At 43.8% G+C, this 24,315-nt stretch overlaps 2 protein-coding genes and 1 pseudogene across 2 annotated transcripts; all 3 read left to right on the top strand.

Annotated features, from left to right (window-relative positions):
• The first annotated feature begins 400 nt into the window (after positions 1 to 400).
• Positions 401 to 1,456, top strand: LOC120928489 (olfactory receptor 5AS1-like). The gene has a single exon (XM_040339584.1). The coding sequence runs from the start codon at positions 431 to 433 to the stop codon at positions 1,361 to 1,363; it is 933 nt and encodes a 310-aa protein (XP_040195518.1). The 5' UTR covers positions 401 to 430; the 3' UTR covers positions 1,364 to 1,456.
• Positions 1,457 to 13,629: 12,173 nt separating this feature from the next.
• Positions 13,630 to 13,733, top strand: LOC120929936 (annotated as a pseudogene).
• Positions 13,734 to 21,252: 7,519 nt separating this feature from the next.
• LOC120928181 (olfactory receptor 1361-like) lies at positions 21,253 to 22,362 on the top strand. Its single transcript, XM_040339291.1, has one exon. It carries the CDS (start codon positions 21,430 to 21,432, stop codon positions 22,360 to 22,362), a length of 933 nt encoding a protein of 310 aa, XP_040195225.1. The 5' UTR covers positions 21,253 to 21,429.
• Positions 22,363 to 24,315: the final 1,953 nt, after the last annotated feature.

Genomic DNA, 24,315 nt, shown 5'->3' with positions numbered 1-24,315 from the left:
CCTGCCACCTAGATGGGGTAAGTGTCGGACCGAGCGGGGGAGGGAGGGGGAGGTGCTGCTGACTTCAACCGATTTCAACAAGCATTAAAGCACAAAAGGACATTTACCTCCTGGTCACTGAGTTGTGAGATTGTTCGAGTTGAATGAATGTTTATGTATAATATTATTGCGCTTAGTTAAATTAAAAACACGGAGGGGTTTAATACTATATAAACCAACAGAAAGTAAAACGTAGCCCTACGTATACTACAATGAGAAATCTGAATTAGCCTTTATGCAGATTCTGTGTTAACATGTGGTCACACCCCACCCAATACCAAGTGAGCCCAAAATCTTCACCAAAATGGAATTCAAATTGGCCTTCATGAAGTTTTACGCAAATTTTCCTTTGTAGGGAATCCTTTAGAACCGTAAAAGACTACATGGGACAATGGAGAGGAACCAAACAGTGGTCACTGGTTTTATCCTACTGGGGTTTACTAACCGCAATGATCTCATGGTCGTCTTGTTTATTGTGTTTCTCATGATCTATGTCTTCACGCTATTGGGCAATATTTGCATTATAGCCGTTACATTCTTTAACACCGGCCTTCATAAGCCAATGTATTTCTTTTTGGGAAATCTTGCATTTTTAGACATTATCTATGCTACAGTAATAGCCCCCAAAATGCTCTCTACCTTCCTAATGAAAGACAAATCCATCACCTATTCGGGGTGCGTGGTTCAGATGTTCCTCTTCGCAGTGCTGATCACATCGGAGAGCATCCTCCTTGCCATCATGGCTTACGATCGATACCTTGCCATCTGCAATCCCTTGCGGTATCCCGCCATAATGACCATGAGGTTCTGTGCCTGGCTCATCGTTGGGGCTTATCTGAACGGCCTCATCCAGTCCTTGTTTCACACTTGTTTTACTTTCCGCCTAACCTTTTGTAAGACTGAAATAAGTTACTTTTTCTGTGATATGCCACCTCTCTTGAAACTCTCTTGTTCGGATACATCCGTCAATGAACTGATCTTATTCACTTTCTGTGGATTCAACGAGGGCGGCTCGGCACTTGTGGTCATAATTTCCTACTTTTTCATTATCCATTCTCTACTTAAGATCCGTCCAGAACATGGGAGAAGTAAAGCCGCATCTACTTGTATTTCCCACTTTGTAGTGTTTACGCTTTACTACGGAAGCCTGTTCTTCATCTACCTGAGACCGGGAAATAGCCACTCAATGGAAGCGGACAGAGTGGCCTCTGTGGTCTATACAGTAGCCATACCAATGTTGAACCCAATCATCTACAGCTTAAGGAACAGTGAATTTAAGGCATCATTCCGGAAACTTATGTCATGTAGATTTTCTTTGTCCTAAATATGTGATCTTCAATATTGCAGATCTAGCATCAGATATGTTAAATCTCAAAATGTCTGCGCTGAATTTTCAACTCCTAACTTCCTAAGTTCAGCACTTTATTATTGTGTTTAATGCACTAGCACTTTTATATTGATCTGGCACTGAATTGGTTTAACTTTAATTATACCATTATTATATGCAAAGGTTTTTTTCCTATTGTTTGCGGGTTAGGGCCTGTACTGTAAAGCATCTTTGCATCTACCATCAGATTCATTTTTAATGCTATGAACAGCATACTAAGTAATGCATAAGAGTAACACTAATGCCCTGTTCACACGATCGGATATCTGATGGAATCTAATCCGATGGATATCCGATGAAGCTGACTTTTAGGCCTCGTACACACGATAGGTTAACCAGAGGACAACGGTCTGATGAACCGTTTTCTTTGGTCAAAACCCATCGTGTGTGGGCCCAATAGGTTATTTAACCATCGGTTAAAAAAATGCCAACTTGCTTTAAATTTAACCGATGGATTCCTAACCGATGGGAAAAAAACGATCGTTAGTAGGCCAGGGACGGACTGACAACTCATGGGGCCCCTGGGCAATAGACGATTATGGGGCCCCTGGGCTTACAGATGGCCACCACGCCAGGAGGCAGTGCAGAGGCGGGGCAGCTAAAATCTCAGGATTTTCACATCAAAAGCATGTCGGTTTTGGACATATCAGGGACAGATGTAAAAAAAAACACAGATTTTTACATACCGTCCCTTGCTTTACTGAGCCTGGCAACCCTGATGGGGCCCCCTAGTGGCATGGGGCTCTCGGGCAGTGCCCGAGTGACTCAATGGTCAGTCCGCCCCTGTAGTAGGCACAACCATCGGTTAAAAATCCACGCATGCTCAGAATCAAGTCCACGCATGCTTGGAAGCATTGAACTTCGTTTTTTTCAGCACATCGTTGTTTTTTTTCGTCACCGCGTTCTGACACGATCGTTTTTTTAACCGATGGTGTGTAGGCGTGACGGACCATCAGTCAGCTTCATCGGTTAACAGACGACAACGGTCCATCAGACCGTTCTCATCGGATGGACTGATCGTGTGTACGAGGCTTCATCAGTCTTGCCTACACACCATCAGTCAAAAATCCGACCGTGTCCAACGCGGTGACGTAAAACACTACGACGTGCTGAGAAAAATGAAGTTCAATGCTTCCGAGCATGCGTCAACTTGATTCTGAGCATGCGTGGATTTTCCTCCGATGGAGTTCCACACAGACGATAGTTTTTTTCTATCAGTTTTTTATCCATAGGAAAATTTTAAAACATGTTCAATTTTTTTTTAACCGATGGAAAACAAACCGATAGGGCCCACACACGATCGGTTTGTCTGATGAAAGCGTTCCATCGGTCCGTTTTCATCAGACAAACCGATCGTGTATGAAATCGTTCCATCGGTCCGTTTTCATCAGACAAACCGATCGTGTGTGCAGTGCTTTATACATCGAGAGTGATTGCGCAAAGTGTCAAAATAATAAAGTGAGCTGCACTATAAATCCACATATAAATATAATAAACCAATATAACCAATAATCGTGTCGCACTATCAAAATAAAGCGCATGTGCACATCATATGATCATCCAATCAAGAGAGAAAGAAATTCATCAAAAAACAAATACATCAAAGGTCAATATGTGCAAAGAAATATATACAGGCCAGGATTCACAGACATCGGCGCATATTTATGCCGCCGTAGCATATCTCTTTTACGCAACGCCGTCGCAGCGCACAGAGGCAGGCACTGGATTCACAAAGCACTTGCTCCCACTCGCTGTTAAAGATACGCTGGGTTTCCTAGGCGTAAGCCAGTGTAGGTGGAAGTGGGCGTGAGCCATGCTAATGAGGCGTGACCCCATGCAAATGATGGGCCAAGCGCCATAGAAGTACTTAAAATGAACCGCGCATGCGCCGTCCCGTGGCTGCATCCCAGTGCGCATGCTCAGAATCACGTCGAGACAACTGCCTAAGATACGTCGGATCACTGCCTACGACGTGAACGTAACCTACGCCTAGTCATATTCACGTACAACGTAAACGACAAAAGATACGACGGCTGTGTTCCCTGGTCCATACCTTTGCATGAGTTGCGCCTCCTATATTGGGAATAACTTTACGCCGGACGTACGACTTACGCAAACCGCGTATATGATGCGCCGGGCGCAACTACGTTTGTGAATCGGCGTATCTCCCTCATTTGCATATGTGCATAGAAAATCTATGGGAGCGGCAAATGCGCCCGGCTTAAATATGTGCCCACGATACGACGGCATAGGCAAGTTACGTCGGTCGTAGGAAGCCTATTTTCAGGCGTATCTAGTTTTGTGGGCACGGCGCACAGATACGATGGCGCATAGTTACACTTACGCGGCGTATCTCGAGATACGTCGGTGTAAGTGCTTTGTGAATCCGGACCAAAAAGTCTAAAGAAAGTCCATCTATGAGAAAAAAAGTGCTTAGTGCCAGTAGTGTATTTAGGTTTTGTGCGGCCCTAGGCCTGACTAAACTCGTGCACCCTACCCCTTCCTGTCAAGGCCACACCCCTTTCTGTTTAAGACCCGCCCTGAAATTTTCGAGTGGGGACTCTAGTTCTGAGGGCCTGTGGGGGGCAAAGGATTCCCTTAATTTGCATAATTTCCTCTCACTTCCTGTTTGGCTATGGGGCAGGAAGTGAAGGGAAATCTCTGCAATGGGACAGGGATGGTAAAAAATAAATTGACAGGGGCTATAACCCTCCCTTACTCTATCCAAAATGAAAAAAAAAAGTGTTGCCTATAGTTCTACTTCAAGCACAAACTTCTGGAAGTTTTATGAAGAGGACTAATGCCGCGTACACACGATCAACATTTCCGACAAGAAAAATTTGATGTGAGCTTTTGGTCGGAAATTTCGACCATGTGTAGGCCCCATCTGACATTTCCTGTCGGAATTTCCGACAACAAACATTTGAGAGCTGGTTCTCAAATTTTCCGACGGGAAAAGTTCTTGTCGGAAATGCCGATCGTCTGCATGCAATTCCTACGCATGCTCGTAATCATTGAACTTAATTTTTCTCGGCTCGTCCTAGTGTTGTACGTCACCGCGTACTTGACGTTTGGAATTTCCGACAACATTTGTGTGACCGGGTGTATGCAACACAAGTTTGAGCCAACATTCCGTCGGAAAATAATCCACTGTTCTTGTCGGAAAATTCCGATCGTGTGTACGCGGCATAAGAAGATACAACCATGCCAATTGTGCAGCAGAAAACATATAGCACAGTGAGGAAGGTTTGTGGTCCAGGATGACAGGACAGTCAAAATTAGAAGCGGCGCCCCTCCCCCCACCCAGTTCCGGAATGCTGGCCGCACGTATACCGGAAGCAGCGCAGCTGCTATATGGGGGCGCTAGACTAATTTGCCTCTCAGCCCAGTCCTCCCCATCAGACTGGCGTTACACTAACAGTGTAGCACAAGCCGGCGGGGACTCTTTCCGTGCTGCCCCCCTGCCAAGTGCTGCCCTAGGCCTGGGCTTTTTTGGCCTAGGCCAGGATACAGCTCTGCTCAGTGCAGAAAGTTCATGAGTACATATCAACTATGGCCCGGATTCACAAAGCACTTACGCAGACGTATCTCAAGATACGCCGACGTAAGTACAAATGTGCGCCGTCGTATCTATGCGCCGACCCACATACTAAGATACGCCAGAAAATAGGCTTCCTTTGACCGACGTAACTTGCCTACGCCGTCGTATCGTGGGCGCATATTTACGCTGGGCGCATTTCCCATTGATTTTCTATGCACATATGCAAATGAGGGAGATACGCCGATTCACGAACGTACTTGCGCCCGGCGCATAATATACGCGGTTTGCGTAAGTCGTACGTCCGGCGTAAAGTTAAGCCCCATATATGAGGCGCAACTCATGCTAAGGTATGGACCAGGGAACACAGCCGTCGTATTTTACGTCGTTTACGTAGTACGTGAATAGGGCTGGGCGTAGGTTACGTTCACGTCGTAGGCAGTGATCCGTCGTATCTTAGGGAGTAGTTCCGATGTGATTCTGAGCATGCGCACTGGGTTACGTCCACGGGACGGCGAATGCGCCGTTCGTTTTAAATACTTGTATGGCACTCGGCCCATCATTTGCATGGGGTCACGCCTCATTAGCATGGCTCACGCCCACTTCCACCTACGACGGCTTACGCCGAGGGAACCCAGCGCAGTTTGGGAGGCAAGTGCTTTGTGAATTCGGTGCTTGCCTCTCTGCGTTACGTCGGCGTAGCGTATATTAGATACGCTACGCCGGCATAAATATGCGCCAATGTATGTGAATCCGGGCCTATGTTTTATAAGGGAAGAACTTGCGTTCTATGTTCTAATTTTTAAGCTTATATAAACCATCAGCCTCCAGTGAATATAGAGAAAATAAACTCAGAAAAAAAAAATATAGTACATGTATAGGGCTAGATTCACATAGCCCGCCCTAACTTTGCGACGGCGTAGTGTATCGTGTTTACACTACGCCGCCGTAAGTTAGCGAGGCAAGTACATGATTCACAAAGTACTTGCCTGCTAAGTTACGGCAGCGTAGCCTAAAGTGAGCGGGCGTTTGGGCGCCTAATTCAAAATAGGCTGAGGGGGCGTGTTCTATGTTAATTTGTGTTGACCGGACGTGATTGACGTTTTTTTGGAACGGCTCATGCGCCGTCCGCCTACATATCCCAGTGTGCATTGCGGCAAAGTACGCCGCACGGGCCTATTGGTTTCGACGTGGACGTAAATGACGTCCACTTACGCAAACAACGTAAAATTTTCTAATTTCGACGCGGGAACGACGGCCATACTTAACATTGGCTACGCCACCTAGGGGGCATGTTTATCTTTAGGCGGCCTATCTCTTACGGAAATGGCATATCGTTACTGCGACGTACGTTCGTGAATAGGCGTATCTAGTGATTTACATATTCTACGCCGACCGCAATGGAAGCGCCACCTATCGGCCAGCTTAAATATTGCAACCTAAGATAGGACGGCGCAAGCCGTCGTATCTTAGATAGGTTTAAGTGTATCTCTGTTTGAGAATACACTTAAACTTAGGACAGCGCAAATTCCAAGTTAGGTCAGCGTATCTACTGATACGCCGGCCTAACTCTTACTGAATCTGGCCCATAGTGACCGTGAATTTGCTGCAACCACTTAGTAGTGTACTCAAAAAACACTGCATAATAAATGTAAAATAAAACTATGAGAGTGGTTATTCAACAATGTGCCATAAAGTAATATACTCAAAGAATGAATATGATGAGTATCCAAACATACAAATAAATAAATGTGAATAAAAGTCCAACTAAAGCCCAATGGTAGGAGTTAGTCCATATAAAGGTAAAAATCTCCTATGAGATAACTTGATAGAAGAAAAAACAGATAAAACATCTATCCAAGCATCGACTGTAACATTTATGAATTGGCGGCTCACCTCCAACAATGACCCCAAGGGTCAGACAAGGCTCATCAGATAGTCAGATAAGGAATCCTGCTGATGGATCTGTAAAGGCATCCGGCTTCCAGACAAAGACGAAGATCTACGTTCAAAACTTGGCATCAACACATCTTGGGTAATTCCACATATAGAGGAAACAGCTCTCTCCAAGGAATGGCACTTCTTGTGTAAATGGCGCTCAAAGGAAACAAAGAACAGCCATAGTGCAATATTGCCAAATGAAAAGTAAATGTATTTAGTAAAAGAAACTGCTTACATGAAGTAAGGGTAAAAACCACAGTAAAAAGCAATGGGAGTAGTGACACACTCGACCCCTCACCGTACTTCCATAAAACACCACCGGAACTGATGTCACAAGGCTCCACTGATGCGTTGCGTCACTGGTCACGTGACTTCCTCAGGGCGATGTTTTATCTCTCCTATCAAGTTATCTATATGATATTTTTACCTTTATATGAACTAACTCCTACCATTGGGCTTTAGTTGGACTTGTATTCACATTTATTTATGTGTATGTTTGGATACTCATCATATTCATTCTTTGAGTATATTACATTATGGCACATTATTGAATAAGCGCGCCCTTTTCATCTTTGTCAAAAGTATTGGGACACCTTCCTTTACACGCACATGAACTTTCATGGCATCCCAGTCCTAGCAAGGTCCATAAAGACATGGATGAGCGAGTTTGGGGTGGAGGAACTTGACTGATCTGCACAGAATCCTGACCTCAACCCGATAGAAAATCTTTGGGATGAATAAGAGCGGAGACTGTGAGCCAGGTCTTCTCGTCCAACATCAGTGCCTGACCTCACAAATGCACTTCTGGAAGAATGGTGAAATATTCCCATAGACACACTCCTAAACCTTGTGGACAGTCTTCCCAGAAGAGTTGAAGCTGTAAAGGGTGGGGCCAACTAAATATTAAACCCTACGGACTAAGACTGGGATGCCATTAAAGTTCATGTGCGTGTAAAGGCTGGCGCCCCAATACTTTTGACAATATATAGTGTATGAGTCATCAAGATCCAGTAATCCAATGTGAGTGATTAATGCTTCATACCCAGGTGCACACACCACTCACAGGCCGCTTACCAGCTGGTTAGACTTGCCCTTAATGGAAGTATCCCGATGGGATAGAGAGTTACCACACAACCAAGGAGTCCACTTTAAACTCAATATGAGATGAAAACAGAGAACTCCAGTGTACAGTAGTAGTTTAGAAATTTCAGCTTTTAATAAAGGTTAAACTACTTACAATAGATACATGTAAAATCGCATGTTACGCAGTAAAACACATTTAACACCCCTGGCGGGCAAAATGACATCACCGCTGTAGCTCCACCCGATGTGTTTCGTCCAATAGAACGTTATCAAGGCATATTAGAGTTAATTGCTTTACCACTCGATTGGATGATGATATGATGTGCACATGTACTTCATTTTGATAATGCAATAAGATTATATTGTTGATTAGAGTAACACTGCCAAGAAGTTAGACCCAATGGCACCACTGTGGACTGATGCCCTCTCTCCAACTGTTGGCTAGGTGCTGACCGAGGAGCCTGGGAAACAATATATTGCTGGCCACACACTGATGGCATCACCTCTTTGTAAAATCTTTATTAACCCATGAATAGCAGACACAGGCTCAGATTCACAAAGGAGATACGCCGTCGTATCTCTGAGTTGTGCCGTCGTATCTATGCGCCTAAATCTTAGAATCAGTTACGCATAGATTTCTATTAGATCGGACCGGCGTAAGTCTCTTACGCTGTCAGATCGTAACTGCATATTTACGCTGGCCGCTAGGGGCGTGTACGCTGATTTATGCCTAGAAATATGTAAGTCAGCTAGATACGCGAATTCACGAACGTACGCCCGGTCGACGCAGTACAGATACGCCGTTTACGTTAGGCTTTTCCCGGCGTATAGTTACCCCTGCTATATGGTGGCGTACATGCGGCGTACCAATGTTAAGTATGGACGTCGTTCCCGCGTCAAATTTTGAATATTTTACGTTGTTTGCGTAAGTCGTCCGTGAATGGGGCTGGACGTAATTTACGTTCACGTCAAAACCAATACGTCCTTGCGGCGTATTTGGAGAAATGCACACTGGAATATGTCCACGGACGGCGCATGCGCCGTTCATGAAAAACGTCAATCACGTCGGGTCATGGTTATTTAACATAACACACGCCCCCCTTACGCCGGCCTATTTACGCTACGCCGCCGCAGCTTACGGAGCAAGTGCTTTGAGAATACAGCACTTGCCCGTCTAAGTTGCGGAGGCGTAACGTAAATCGGATACGTTACACCCGCGCAAAGATACGAGGATCTACGAGAATCTGGCCCACAGTGTCCCCGCCCAGCAACCACCCCTCCCTGATATGTTCCACCTTGATAGGTTTATTCGTAGGAGAGGGAGTGGCTGCTATATAACCTCCCCCTCCTTGACCACTCCAATCCTTTTGAATAAGCTCATCAGGGTGAAAAGTGTGAAGGAGGGGCAATCCATGGGCGGGGACACTCTGTATGTTGTAATAGTTTAATAAAGATTTTATAAAGAGATGACATCATTGGTGGGCGGTAGGCATTTTGCTACTTCCAGGTATTTATTATCTCTCACAGAGATCACAGTACTCCCCTCAACAAAGCATTCTTCTGCTATTATTTCTTAGAAGGTCACCACCATCTTTTTTCAGGCATCCTCCGGGGTCATCACCTACTTCCTGGACCGTGATGCTGGCTCCGTGATGACGCAATCATTTAAATTCTGGTGCCTGTGCAGTTTTTTTGCTGTTTTCACGAATGTCTGGCACAGATCAACCTTGGGCCTTGGGCTAAAAAGTCACATGTTGCATTCTGATCAATGAGGGAGTGTAGACCGAGAAAATGCTTCCTCCTGCCTGCAGCAGACTGATGACATCATCTGGACTTCAAGGATGGCTTTTTAATGAACAATGCTGGAGCCTTTTTGAGAAATGATGCTGCTGCTGTATATTGTGACATGTAAAAATGTATTCGTATAAAGTTCAATTGAATTGGTAAACTCTTCAAAGGAAAAGTATGAAGGTTTTTGCAACTATTTCATGTTCCAGATTTAATGCATTTAAACAATTTTTTTCTATTATTGTTTCCTTTTAAATAAAAATGTCTAAAAGTGTGTTCCCTCCTCATTTTGGGTTTTATAAAGAGAGAACACAGCAGGAAAGGGGGCGAATCCTTTTCGGGGCTGAAGTAGATAAACAAAAGAAGACCGAAAATTTTGAAAAAATCATATTTTGTTATAAAATTTTGCAAACAATTATAGGCACCACTGATGGGCACTGCTAGGACCTGATGTACCTGACCGCAACATTGTACAATGTTGCGGCTCAGCAGCGGCGATATTGGCCGCCCGCAACCCCCCTCGTGGGAGCCAGCGCCAAGCTCTGTCGCTCCTTCTACTCGCTGCCCACAATGGATTCCTACAGATACGCTGCATCTCGTGGGGGGCAGCGAGCGCGAGAAGCACAGTCTCGCAGCGTCGATTTCCAGCACGATTCCATCACGCTGGAAATACAAAATCGCCGGCAGGTACTGTAGGTGGCACTGAAAGACACTGATCAGGAGACACTGGTGAGGCTGCACTAATGGGCACTGACAGGTGGCACTGATGAGCACTGATAGGCAGCACGGAGAGGTGGCACTGGTAGACGACACTGATAAGTGACGCTGATGATGAGAAACTGATGAGCACAGATTAGCTGCACTGATAGGTGGACACTGATTATCAGTAATGCTGGGCACTGATAGATGGCACTGGTGGGCCCTAAGGGGGCTGATGTCCCTCTAACAGAAGCCTGTTAAAGGCGTTCTTCCTCTTCTTTACGCTGACAGCGTGAGGCAAAATAAAGCCGATAACCGGCTTGTGTTTACTTCTGTGATCAACTGTCATTGACTGACAGCTGATGACACGGTACAGGGCCCTCCTGCAGGATGGAGAGGGATAAGGTGCCAGCATTTTTTTAGGAACTTTGCAGCTATTGTCGAGTGTGTGGCACCATTACAGTGCCAGAATACCAGCAAAAAATACTGACTGAAAAGGCTTAGAGCTAGATTCAGGTAGCTCAGCGTATCGTTGAGCGGGCGTAGCGCATCTCATATGCACTACGCCAACGTAACTCTGAGAGGCAAGAGCAGTATTCACAAAGCACTTGCTCCCTAAGTTACGGCGGCGTAGCGTAAATGGGCCGGCGTAAGCCCGGCTAATTCAAATTTGGAAGGTAGTGGGCATGTTGTATTACAAATAACCGTGACCCCATGTAAATGAATGGCCGAACGAACGGCGCATTCGCGCGCATGCTCAGAATCACGTTGCATATACTCCCTAAGAAACAACGGCTCAATGCGCATTACGTGAACGTAACCTACGCCCAGCGCCATTCACGTACGACTTACGTAAACGACGTAAAATACGACGGCTGTTCCGACGTCCATACCCTAACATGACTTACCCCTGCTTTAGGTGGGATAACTTTATGTTGGACGTACGCCTTACGTAAACGGCGTAGCTTACTGCGATTAACGCAATTACGTTCGTGAATCGGCTTATCTAGGTCAATTACATATCGACGCGTAAATCAATGGAAGCGCCCCTAGCGGCCAGCGTAAATATGCACCCAAGATACGACGGCGTAGGAGACTTACGTCGGTCGGATGGAGCCAAAATTCAGGCGTATCTAGCTTTAAGATTCAGGCGCATAGATACGACGGCGCATCCGTGGACTTACGCGGCGTATCAGTAGTTCTTTCTGAATCTGGGCCTTAGTTTTTAAGTGGTTAAACTGACCTCATTTGCAGACCGAAGATCCTCCCTTTGATGTAAAAGAACCAAATGATATAATGTTTATAGTTGTCTCCCAGTGCTAAGCAATGTTGTGATAAACTTTGCCTTTTTTTATTTATTTTTTTGGACAGCTGTGATCAGAGAACGGCTCTGCACAGTTGATGGTTAATTGTGGAAATTCCGGATTAATATTTTTTAATGATTAATCATGCAGCTCTAATATAGGGTGATTAAAGGGTTAAATGTGTGCCTAACAATGTGTAATGTGTGTACAGTGTGCTGCTTTTTACTAAATATCACTTTGTTTCTTATCCCTGCATCGTAGGGATGAGAAACATAGAGATTGTCAACACAGGGCTCTAGGCTGTGATTGGATACAGTGGGTGTCGGCAGGGGGAAAGCATGCATGCGTGTGCACTAAACTCAGAGCGGCCCGCGCTTGCCCGCAAGGTGGCAAATTCGAAGGGACCTACATGTACGCCCATTTGTCTGCCTGTGCCATTCTGCCGATGTATATGTGTGTGCGGCGGTCAGCAAGTGGTTAACACCAAATAACAAAATTAAAACTACACTACAAATAAAACATCCATGCAATTAAAATACAACATAGAATAAATAACACAGATTAAAATAACAGGCAAACTATCAAAATACACCACTTTCTCTAACACCACCCCAGATAATAGCCAACACAATACCAACTTACTATAAAAACAACACAAAATCCTGATCATAAACAACCAGAATTAAATCTTCACCTTCTGCCCTCCAAGAAAAGAATTATATATCTTGATCGCCGTAAATGATTTCCTGTGTCGCTCTGTGGTGCATTGTGGGTGTAAAAATCTGTCACTGACCAGCGTATTGTGGCATGGGTGGGAGGAGTTGTCGAAGATTGAACAACATTCTCCTCTCCAATACTGTTGTAAAAAACTCCAATTCCAATGCAACAACATCACTGGCCTTGCGAATCAGTTTGTTGAGTCTGTTGGTGTCGGACACCCTAAGGCCTCGTACACACGACCGAGGAACTCTTCGTAAATGAAACATCGTTTTCCTCGACGAGTTCCTTGTCAGGCTTGTCGAGAAACTTGACAAGCTTTCTTTGCGTACACACTGTCAAGACCAAATCTCGTTGTTCTCAAACGCGGTGACGTACAACACATACGACGGCAGGGGAAGTTCGATTCCACTGGCACAACCCTTGGGGCTGTTTTTGCTAATCTCATGTTACTGCGTGTTAAGTAAAAGTTTGGCAGGAGACAATTTGCACTTTTCAGTCTGTTACAGCGTGAAAAATGTGTTATCTCCATTAAAAACGCTACTTTTACCGAAGGTGCGCTCCCGTCTCATTCTTTATTCTGAGCATGCACAGGTTTCTAAGCATACACACGAACATGTTTCTCGTCGAAAACTAGCCCGACGAGGAAATTGAGACTCCCGTCAAGGAAAAAGACTTGTTTTCTTTTTTTCTCGTTGAGTTCCTCGACAGTTTTCTCGATGAAAAACATACACACGACCGTTTTCATCGGCAAAAAAGCTCTGCCACCAATTTTCTTGATGGATTCTGTCGAGGCAAATGGTCGTGTGTACGAGGCCTTAGCCTGCTTCCCCAGCATGCCACTGCATACAGGAGGGCGCTGGAGACCCTAGACTCGTAAAGCATCTTCAGCATCTTCCGAAAGATGTTAAAGGACCTCAGTCTCCCCAAAACGTAGAGCTGGCTCTGGCCCTTCAGAGCACCTCAGTGTTCTTGCTGCAGTCCAGCTTATTCTCTATGTGCACCCCCAGATACTTGTAACTCTCTACTACATCCACATCCACTCCTTGGATGGAGATTGGGGTCACTGGTGGCTTCCTCTTTCAGAAATCCACAACCAGCTCTTTAGTCTTTGTCACATTTAGATACAGATGGTCGCTTCTCAGCCTTTTGGCTAAGATCAAGTGTAGTATCTGTTCTTATCAGTTGTCAGAGGAGCGCTGAAGCACCTCTGTTGGGAGGGTGGATGCAATCCAATGACGTCATTGCACCTGAAAGGGTGGTTTCAGCAGGGGCTATGCTGAGCTGCCCGATAGATACTGGGGGCCGGCCAATGGTCGAGTCTGAGCCATCTGGAAGGGTGCTCCTGGTGAGGATGGGTGGCTGCACTTGGTCTGGTCTTTTTGCAGAGTTCTAGTCTGGCCTTCTGGCCGGTTGGTGTAAGTGCTATCTCTGTCAGCGATCCGGTTGGAGGAGCTGGTAATGCCCTGGGATGAGACAGGGTAGGACCATGCAAATCCGCTGGGTTGACGGGGGGTCTGGAAAGGCTAGTATTGGCGGAGGCTGCTAACGGGAGCGGCAGCTCTCCCCAAGAAAACCTTGAAGGGCTCTTTATCTGGCAGGGGTGGAGGGCTGCACTGGCCGGTCGGGGGGGTTAGATTTGGAACGAAAAGCCTATGGTGCATGTGTCCCTGGAGTGGCAGTCCAGGAGTATCTGAGAATCACTGTGTGTGAGAGACACTTTGATTTAAGGATACCACGGTCACTGCACCAGATACATGCTTTTTTTAGCACCTGCCTCCTGGGCCGGGCCTTTTGGCTAGGACCGGAGGAATTTTTTATTCCTGGCCGGAGGGCCTGGTCATTGTATACCACAATGACCACTTCTTCACTCTCCTCTCCATTATCCCGTTCCCCCACTTTCTTTTATTTAAGCCTATGTTTGTCACGTTTTTGTCTTATTTTTGTTTGTGCACGTTTTGTTCACTGTGAGATTATTAGGGTGCCGGTCCTCGGGCCAGCCCTGAACGTCTTGGGAGTGGGTGGACATGGCCTTCTGGCTTAGTTCACTTGCTCTCATGGGGTCTCCCTTCGGGGGAGCCCCACCTAGTACTGGGAGGGTTCTGTTTCGGCAATCACTCCGAGGAAGTTGGGTCCGTGTCGGCTTTGGTTGCTCAGACCACAGTACCTCAGTCCCCGTCTGGAGTCTAACGCCCCGGGGGATCAGGGTTTGGGTCTTCACAGGAGGACCACTTGACGTTGCACCTGTCTGCACGTTTTTGTGAACACTCTTTATGTGTGTGCACATTTTTTCTGCACCGTTTGGAGTTTTTTGGGTGTGTTCACACGCCATAGGCTTTTCAAAAAAAATTTAGATACAGATGATTAACCTCACACCATGTGACAAAGTTCTCCACCACAGTCCTATACTCACCTTGAATCAAAAAAAGGGCTGGCAACTCGGATGCTCCTGAATAAAAGTACTTTATTGGTTACATGGGTACACGGGTACAGGCTATACACTGACGCGTTTCGGCTAAGAAGCCTTCATCAGTCTGTTCCCCATCCCTAATACATCCCACTGCTGCAGAGTCAACAAAATCTCTGAAAATGGCAAGACTCTGGTAGCTGAAATCAGTGGTGTAGACAGTAAAAAACAGAGGGAGAGAGAACTGTGGAACCCCAATATTGCTGATCACCCTACCTGACACACAGTCTTGCAAACGCACATACTGTGGTCTTCCTGTCAGGTAGACTACAATCTGTAGACTACCTGTAATAATCATAATAAGTCAACATAATTGATATTAGTGGTGTAAATGCTAAACGAAGATTTCATCAGTATTATTTTTAGCATTCGTTTCTTGTTAAACACAGGAGACAAACAAATTATTTCTGAAAATATAATTAAGTCCCTGGTGACACGCAGATCATTGAAAGAACGGATACTGCACATCGTATATAGAGAGCTGCCTACAGCTATCAAATCTCTGTCTTCAGTATATGGTAAGTGACATATTGAACCCAATATGGTAAAATTGACACATTTGTGTATGTTGAAGGCTCCTGAGTATAATGAGAAGGTAGAGACTCTGCACCTTATACCAATACAAAGGGCGGAGGAATGGCACACATGGTACGTCAAGAGGATACAAATGTAAAACATACAATGGAACAATTTTGTTTTCATGTTTACTGATGGCCCCAACTTGAAATGGTGCTCTGCTGGGTCTGTGTTGCCAAAATAGTTACAGTTGATTTTAGACATGTGCGTTCCCGTTCGTAACGAATGGGTTTTTGTACGAATTTGTTAGTATTCGTACATTCGGATCAATTCGAACATCGGAAAAGCTGAAAGAACCAAAATACGAAAATTTACAGAATTACGAATAAGCCAAATATCGAACGAGCAAAAATACGAATGTACGATTGGACAATCTTACTAAAATACGAAACACCGAAACAGCAAAAGAACGAAAATGACATCTATAACGAACGATTTGCATTCCGTATTTTAAATCCTTTGTCTGTTCATATTTTCATTCTTATGTTCGTATTTTCATTTGTGTGTTTTGTAAATTAGTTTCTTTGTCTGTTCGTAAATTTGTGTACTTGTATCGTTCTTTCGAATGGGCAGTGTAGTTAGTGAGTGATGTATCTTACTTAATATCTTAGCCAATCAGAACGTCACATTGGACAGTGTAAAGCCTCGTACACCCGATCAGACTTTGTGCATGGGGCTTAAGAGAAAGTCTATCTTAATATGGATTAGCCGCGTGTAGAAACTGAAACTAAAATACGAGATTGCGAATGACCGCGCCGCAATGTATTTATCAAAGTACAAAATTACGAATCCATTAAAACAAAAATTATTATCTTACAAAATTACGAATTTCAAATCAACGAAAATAAATTAGACAGAATTTTGAATCATTCAGAATCATTCAGTATGTATTTACGAAAGTATAAAATTACGAATCCATTAAAACGAAAATTATTATCTAACAAAATTACGAATTTCGAATCAACGAAAATAAATTAGACAGAATTACGAATCATTCAGTATAAACGAAAATAAAACTGGTACGAAAATATGAACGGGTCCGAACAGGAAAACTTAGGAATAGGAAATTACAAATACTTACGAACCTACGGAACGAGACGAAACGAATAAAAAAAAAACTGTTGATTTCCCCATGTTGCAGGAACTTCAAACACAATATTGTCAAAACCACATTATACACTGCCGAACAAAACTTGTTAGTTTTTGTTTCATTTGTTTTCTTTCGTTTCTTTCAGGTCATTCCTTATGATCGCAATTTGTAAATTCGGAAATTCGCTAATTCGTAAATTCAAAAGTCTGAAAATAAGAAAGAAAATCAGAAAGTTCGAAAGAATAACTAACTAATTAATAATAACTAACGTCTAATTTATAGGTATTGGACTTTTCTTTCAAATTTGGTTGTAAGTGAACGTAATGAATACGAATTTATCTGAGGTTTACGAATTATTCGAAATAACGAATGCCGCATATAAACAAATTGAACAAATTAATTTTAAATATTAATAATTTAAAAAAAAATGTATTATTATTGTTATTTATTATTATTAATTTGTTACATTCTATTCGTTTAGATACGCCAATCGTTATTATTTCAGATTTTTAGAATTTAGAATTTTAGAATTTAGAATTTCCGAATTTACTAATCATTGGAAGAATTAGTTAATTGGGTTTTTGTTCATTTGGATATTTCTCGAAATTGGTTAAAAAATGAACTTGGAACAAAACAAATTGCACATACATACAATGTATTCTTATGCCGCGTGCACACGATCAGTCCATCCGATGAGAACGGACCGATGGACCGTTTTCATCGGTTAACCGATGAAGCTGACTGATGGTCCGTCGTGTCTACACACCATCGGTTAAAAAAAACGATCGTTTTAGAACGCAGTGACGTAAAACACAACGACGTGCTGAAAAAAATGAAGTTCAGAGCTTCCAAGCATGCGTCAAATTGATTCTGAGCATGCGTGGATTTTTAACCGATGGACGTGCCTACTAACGATCGTTTTTTTCCCATCGGTTAGGAATCCATCGGTTAAATTTAAAACAAGATTTTTTTTTTTTAACCAATGGATAAATAACCGATGGGGCCCACACACGATCGGTTTTGACCGATGAAAACGGTCCATCAGACCGTTGTCCTCTGTTTACCCTATCGTGTGTACGAGGCCTAATTCTTAGAAACAGACACCCCACACTTTACGTTGAGTGGAAGTTTACTTTTAGTTTTGGGGCCACCATAACCACAATGCAAGAGACAGAAAGAGGTTGATTTACTAAAAGCAAATCGGCTGTTCATTTTGCAAAGGAATTTTCACTTTGGCAAGTAAATATTTAAAAAAATTCACCACATATTTTAATATTTTTAATATTTATTGTTATCACATGTTGGGACACATTTGAGCATTGGCAGCTTCCTTGGGTTTATTTACTTTGGTTATTGGTTAGCGCACAAGTACTTTGTTTACTTTTTGTCACTCTGGAAGTGAATTTCCACATTGCTTAGCGAAGGAGTTGAAGCTTTTATGACTTCCATCATCCAATCATGTGCAAGCAAAAATACATGTTTTTTCCCCTTTGCGTATGATTGCTTATTCTTTACCAAGTGAATTTTCAACGCATCCAATAAGCTAGAAGGAAAATTCTCTTGCAAAGTAAAAATTCTCTTGCAGAGTCAACAGCCAACCTGCCTTCAGTTAATCAATTCCAAAGCCCTGCCTATGGTTGTAATCTGAAAGAAGATTTTGTTCAGTAAGAGCAGCGAAAATGTGTCTGAGGTCACATTGTCAGAAACGGTGTAACAGTGGAAGAAGCACAAGTGAACAAGTCCATTCATTTGAGCCTGGAAAGTGCAAAATCTGGTGCAGCTCTGCACAGAAATCAGCTTTTCATTTTACTTTTGTTAGGCCTCGTACACACAGCCGTTTTCCTCGACAGAATCCATCAGGAAACTTGGTGGCAGAGCATTTTTGTCGAGGAAAATGGTCATGTGTATGCTTTTAATCGAGAAAACTGCCGAGGAACTCGACGAGGAAAAAAAGAGAACAAGTTCTCTTTTTCCTCGACAGAAGTCTCAATTTCCTCGTTGTGTTCCTCGTCGGGCTGGTTTTCGACGAGAAACAGTTCGTGTGTATGCTTAGAAACCCGTGCATGCTCAGAATAAAGTATGAGATGGGAGCGCACCTTCAGTAAAAGTAGCGTTTGTAATGGAGATAGCACATTTGTCTCGCTGTAACAGACTGAAAAGTGCAAATCGTCTCTCACCAAACTTTTACTTAACACGCAGTAACATGAGATTAGCAAAAGCAGCCCCAAGGGTTGTGCCAGTGGAATTGAACTTCCCCTGAACGTCGAGATTTGGTCTTGACAGTGTGTACGCAAAGAAAGCTTGTCGAGTTACTCGACAAGCCTAACAAGGAACTCGTCGAGGAAAATGATGTGTCTTTTCCGACGAGTTCCTCGGTCGTGTGTACGAGGCCTCAAAGCTTAAAGGGGTTGTAAAGGTTCATTTTTTTCACCTTAATGCATCCTATGCATTAAGGTGTTGTTTACTAGACATGTGCATTTGTTTTCGTCCGAATTTCGGGTATTTTCATTATCATTTTAACAAACGAAAACTAACACGCAGTATCCAAAATCCGAAAGATACGACATACAAAAATTCTTTATTTTTGTTTTCGTTGCTACAACAGTTCGATATAGATAGAAGATTCGACACGACGCTGACAATAGAGATCTGTGTCTATCGAACCTGCGGTCGAATGTGCCTAACCTTAACTCTATTAGTCCAAGATTATTCTACATAGAGAGGAAAGATTCGACATAGAGAGAAAAGATTTGACATTATAGAAACAGTGTTGGGGTAGACCATTCAACATGAACGACGAAGATTCCACGAAGCAGAGAAAAAAATACAAACGTTGAATCTGTCATTGAAGACTTATGATGTCTGTCGAAAGTTCTAAGAAGATTCGACAAGCAGCTAAACTGTACAACTCCGCAATAGTACATTTCCGGTCAAATGCTCGGCCTATAGGCTATAGAAGAATTTGAATGTTGGTTGACTAGGAATAATAATTTATAAATATAATTATTACTAGTGTCATAAAACATTAGAATTCTTCTATAGCTTGTAGGCAGAACATTCGACCGGAAATGTACGATTGCGGCGTCATACAGTTTAGCTGCTCTGTTGAATCTTCTTAGAACATTCGACAGACACCATAAGCCTTCAATTGACAGACTCAACCTTAATTAATTCGGATCTTCGGACTAATGCATTTTTTAACAAAACAAAATAAATAAAAACGAATTTCAGGAGTAACTAAATACATTTATTTTTCGGACGAAAACAAAATTCCGAAACGAAATATTTAGTGTGCACATGTCCATTGTTTACTTACCTGAGCCCTCAAAAGTCCCATGTCGAGAACGCGCTTGATGTCGGCCTGGTCTTCTCGGCATTTCATTGGAAAGATTGATAGTAGCGCAGCCACTGGCTCACGCTGCTGTCAATCAATTCCAATGACGCGAGGGCCAAGTCCTGTAGTCGGCGACTTATGGACGCTGGATACAGGACTCGGAAGTGTGCCCGGAAGGTAACCCCCTTGGGAGAGCGCTTCCCAGAGGGGGTGAGCTGATGCAGGGAGGAGCCAAGACAGCCGCCGAAGGACCCCAGGGGGGCCACTCTGTGCAAAACGAGCTGCACAGTGGAGCTAAGTATCACATGTTTGTTATTTAAAAAAAAAAGTGAAGCTTTACAACCACTTTAAGTGATCAAGCTGAAGTTAGAAACTGATTGACTACCATGTACAACCGCACCAGATTTTGCACTCTCCAGTTTTAGTAAATTAAAGCAGAAGGTTCACCCTAATAACATGTATATCTGACCAACTCCCTTATAGTCATAACAAGTACTGTCCGCAATTCGTTGTTTTGTTATGCTTTACGTACCTTGTAATCCATTATTTCAATCTACTTCTCCCCGCGGGATTGTCATCTGGGAGGTCACCCAGATGATTGACGTCTGTTCGCCCTGGCAGATAAGGCCTCGCCCCCCATATTGCTTAGGCGCGCACGAGTTATGGGGCTTCCGAAAAAAGCCGAACATGCGGAGATGTGAGTCGGCTCTATATGAAGCCCCATAACTCGTGCGTGCCTACGCAATACGGGGGCGGGACCTTATCTGCCGGGGCGAACAGACGTCAATCATCTGGGCGACCTCCCAGATGACAATCCCCCTAGGCATTGAAACGCCTACTCCCGCGGGGAGAAGTAGATTGAAAAAATGGATTACAAGGTACGTAAAGCATAAAAAAATAATAATTGCGGACAGTACTTGTTACGACTATAAAGGAGTTGGTCAGATATACATGCTATTAGGGTGAACCTCCGCTTTAACCCTTATATGTGGTGAGCTACAATAGACACTTGAGCTTGAGCAGCAAAATGCTATGGGCTGGCATGAATGAATGAGCACTTATACATCATATTCATGGATAAAGTCCATCTAACTTCCAGCTTTGTTCCTCTGAAAGAGGTTATTTGATCTCCACTACAGCCACACTCTTCTAATGTCCACCATTCTGCTTATATACACATTCATCTTGACTGCTAACTTACTTTAACTGAGTTGTATCATAATCCTCTACTGAGGAATGCAATATTCTTTTTCAGTCATGGCGCTAGTTTGAAGAGATTGGGAATCCCATACATTTTTGATATCACATGTTACATGAAGTATGCTGAACATTCCTGCTGATCATTGTCAGCAATGGCAAATGTAGGTCAACTGATATTGTTCTACAGTAAAGCTGACATCCACGCTTCTTGCTGTTTGGTGGTAATGTCCTTTCACCTGACCTTTCTGACGTCTAGATAATTTGTAATGGAAAAAGTCAATCTTACTTCCGGCTTCATACTTCTGGCCTTCTCAGACCTTCAATACAACCATGGTGCTCTTTTCTCCACCATCCTGGTCATATACACCCTCACGTGGACTGCTAATTTACTATTATTAAGTTCTATTAAACTTTCTCCTCCGTTGCACACACCAATGTACTTTTTCTTAGGGATCTTGTCAGTAGTGGACATCTCTTTCTCTACAGTGACGGTTCCCAAGCTTCTGTCCTGCATTCTTCATGGTGAAGCCGCAATCTCCTTCCATGGCTGTTTCCTGCAGATGTACTTCTTTTTGTTCCTGGGGGTCACTGAGATTTTTCTTCTCTCAGTCATGGCTTTTGATCGATGTGTAGCCGTTTGTATCCCCTTACGCTACACCTCATTAATGAGTGATAAGGTTGTGGTCATCCTGTCTATCAGTTGTTGGGTGGCAGCGTCTCTACATTCGCTATTGCACACGTATACTCTCTCACAATTAAAGTACTGTGAGGACAGACTGATCCACCACTTTTTTTGTGACATGACCCCCCTCATCAAACTGTCCTGCTCCAGTACTACATTAGCTGAGCTCCTCATATACACCGAAGGTTCTATAGCTATAATTATACCATTCCTTTTTATACTCATCTCCTATGTGCTCATTGGATGGGCTATAATGAAAATGAAGACCAACAGCAGCCGAAGCAAAGCCTTTTCCTCCTGTTCTTCTCATCTCATGGTCATTTGTTTGTTCTATGGCACCATAATTTTCATTTACTTCCGTCCTCCCTCTGATTACTCTTCCCAGTACGATCGTATTGTTAGCATGGCTTACACCATCATCACACCCATGCTGAATCCTTTCATATACAGCCTAAGGAACCAAGATGTGAGACAGGCTCTGAAGAAACTCATCACGCAATGCTTTTATGACACCTGAACGAATAACCTCTCCCTAAACTATGTACTAGACACACACAGTATATCACAGGTGGTGACAGGGGCAGTGCTGGTGAAATATACAGAGTCACCTATAGATTGCTGTCCCTATAGCAAATAGCTGGAACCTCTCCCTAAACTATGTACTGGACACACACACAGTATATCACAGGTGGTGACAGGTGCAGTGCTGGTGAAATATACAGAGAGTCACCTATAGATTGCTGTCCCTATAGCAAATAGCTGGAACCTCTCCCTAAACTATAAGATGCAGATCGCACAGAAATAAACAGTGCTTGTGTAGATTTCTGAAGCAGGATACACCTCTCTGACACTGTCCCTCAATCAGCAGCAGCCTCTCCCTACACTAGCTAATGCAGAATGAGGACTGTGCTGTGTGCCTCTATCTGATATAGAGGCTGGTCACATGCTGGGTCACATGCTGCACTGGCCAATCACAGCCATGCCATTAGTAGGCATGGCTGTGATGGCTTCCTAGTCACACTAGTAAAACAAATGGCGATTGGCTGCCGTGCAGCGCGCCATAAAATAGCCGAACTCCGAACCTGAACTTTTTCCAATTATTCGGGTTCGGGAGCAAAAAAAAAACCAAAGTCCGTACCGAACCCGAACTTTACAGTTCGGGTTCGCTCAACCCTAATCAGAATTTACAGTACTTGAACTCCTTGTCTTATGTCTAGCCACAGGTGTCAATCACAAGGCCCGTGGGCCGAATCCGGCCCTCCAGGCCATTTTATGTGACCCTTGCACCTCTTATGCAGCTGCAGGAGAGCTCCAGCCCTCCTCTGGTTCTCCTCCAGAACCCTACTTTCTGCTTTCAAGCAATGCATTCAGCTTCTTCCCAGCAGCAGCATAAGGAAAGTGGGGTGCACTGTGATGTAAGGGAGAGTGGGGGAGCCAACTTCTGATGCCGGGGTGGCTTTTGATATCTAATGTAAGGGGAGGGGATGCGCTGTACATCTAATATTTTAGATAAAACCGGCCCTTTTGAGGGCAATCATAATTCTGATGCGGCCCACGATGAAATTGAGTTTGACACCCCTGCTCTAACCTATTGCTGCTCTACCCAACATGAAGTACACATTTTTTGATTCAAAGATTTCAAGTTACTATGTTGCAAGTTAGAGGAAATAGTCAAATAACAATGTCATGAAGTCATGCTTTGCCATGTCACCTCCTGGCTCCCTACTGTTAGCCAGTGGGTTTGTGGTTCCATAATAAGGGGCAAAGGACAAGAAGGGGTAGGGTCAAATACGACCTTGGATGCTGAAGAGGCCATTTGCACCTATCTGTACATTTATTCCCGATCTCCTGGGAGCCTTCAAACCTAGGACATACATCTATTGTGAAATGGCCTTGTCTTGCTATTGGTCCCTCTAGACGAGGCCTGGCCTCACTGACCGCTAGCATGTTGTAGGAGCCAGGAAGGCGTGTGCTTGACCTCAACTAAATTAGGCAACTGCATAGTTGGGTACCCTGGTTTTCAGTGTTTTTTTAAGACCTCAGGAAGAAATTGTGGGCCCAATTACATTTTTGTGGAACTTTAACTTTATCTAATGTAAGGGGAGGGGATGTAATGGACATCTAATCTTACAGATACAACCGGCCCTTTTGAAAACAATCATAATGCTGATGCGGCCCGCGATGAAATTGAGTTTGGCACCTCTGCAGTTTACTCTGCTAGTTCAGATTTGACACATAGAATAAAAAACAACTGTCTCCAACAAATCTTCTCCCATCGCAAAATGCTCCAGATTATAACATCACCTGTTGCAGACTTTCATCAGTCTTGCCCTTCACACCATCAGTTAAAAAAACGATCGTGTCAGAACGCAGTGACGTAAAACACAACGACGTGCTGCGAAAATTGAAGTTCAATGCTTCCGAGCATGCGTCGACTTGATTCTGAGCATGCGTTGATTTTTAACCGATG

Source organism: Rana temporaria, chromosome 2 (assembly GCF_905171775.1).
Source record: "Rana temporaria chromosome 2, aRanTem1.1, whole genome shotgun sequence".
NCBI classification, from domain to species: Eukaryota; Metazoa; Chordata; class Amphibia; order Anura; family Ranidae; genus Rana; species Rana temporaria.
Note: the sequence above shows the minus strand (reverse complement) of the source record. Positions and strands in the feature narration are given on the sequence as shown.

Coding starts and splice junctions, on each gene's coding strand:
- LOC120928489 (XM_040339584.1), top strand. CDS start 431: ATGGAGAGGAACCAAACAGTGGTCACTGGTTTTATCCTACTGGGGTTT.
- LOC120928181 (XM_040339291.1), top strand. CDS start 21,430: ATGGAAAAAGTCAATCTTACTTCCGGCTTCATACTTCTGGCCTTCTCA.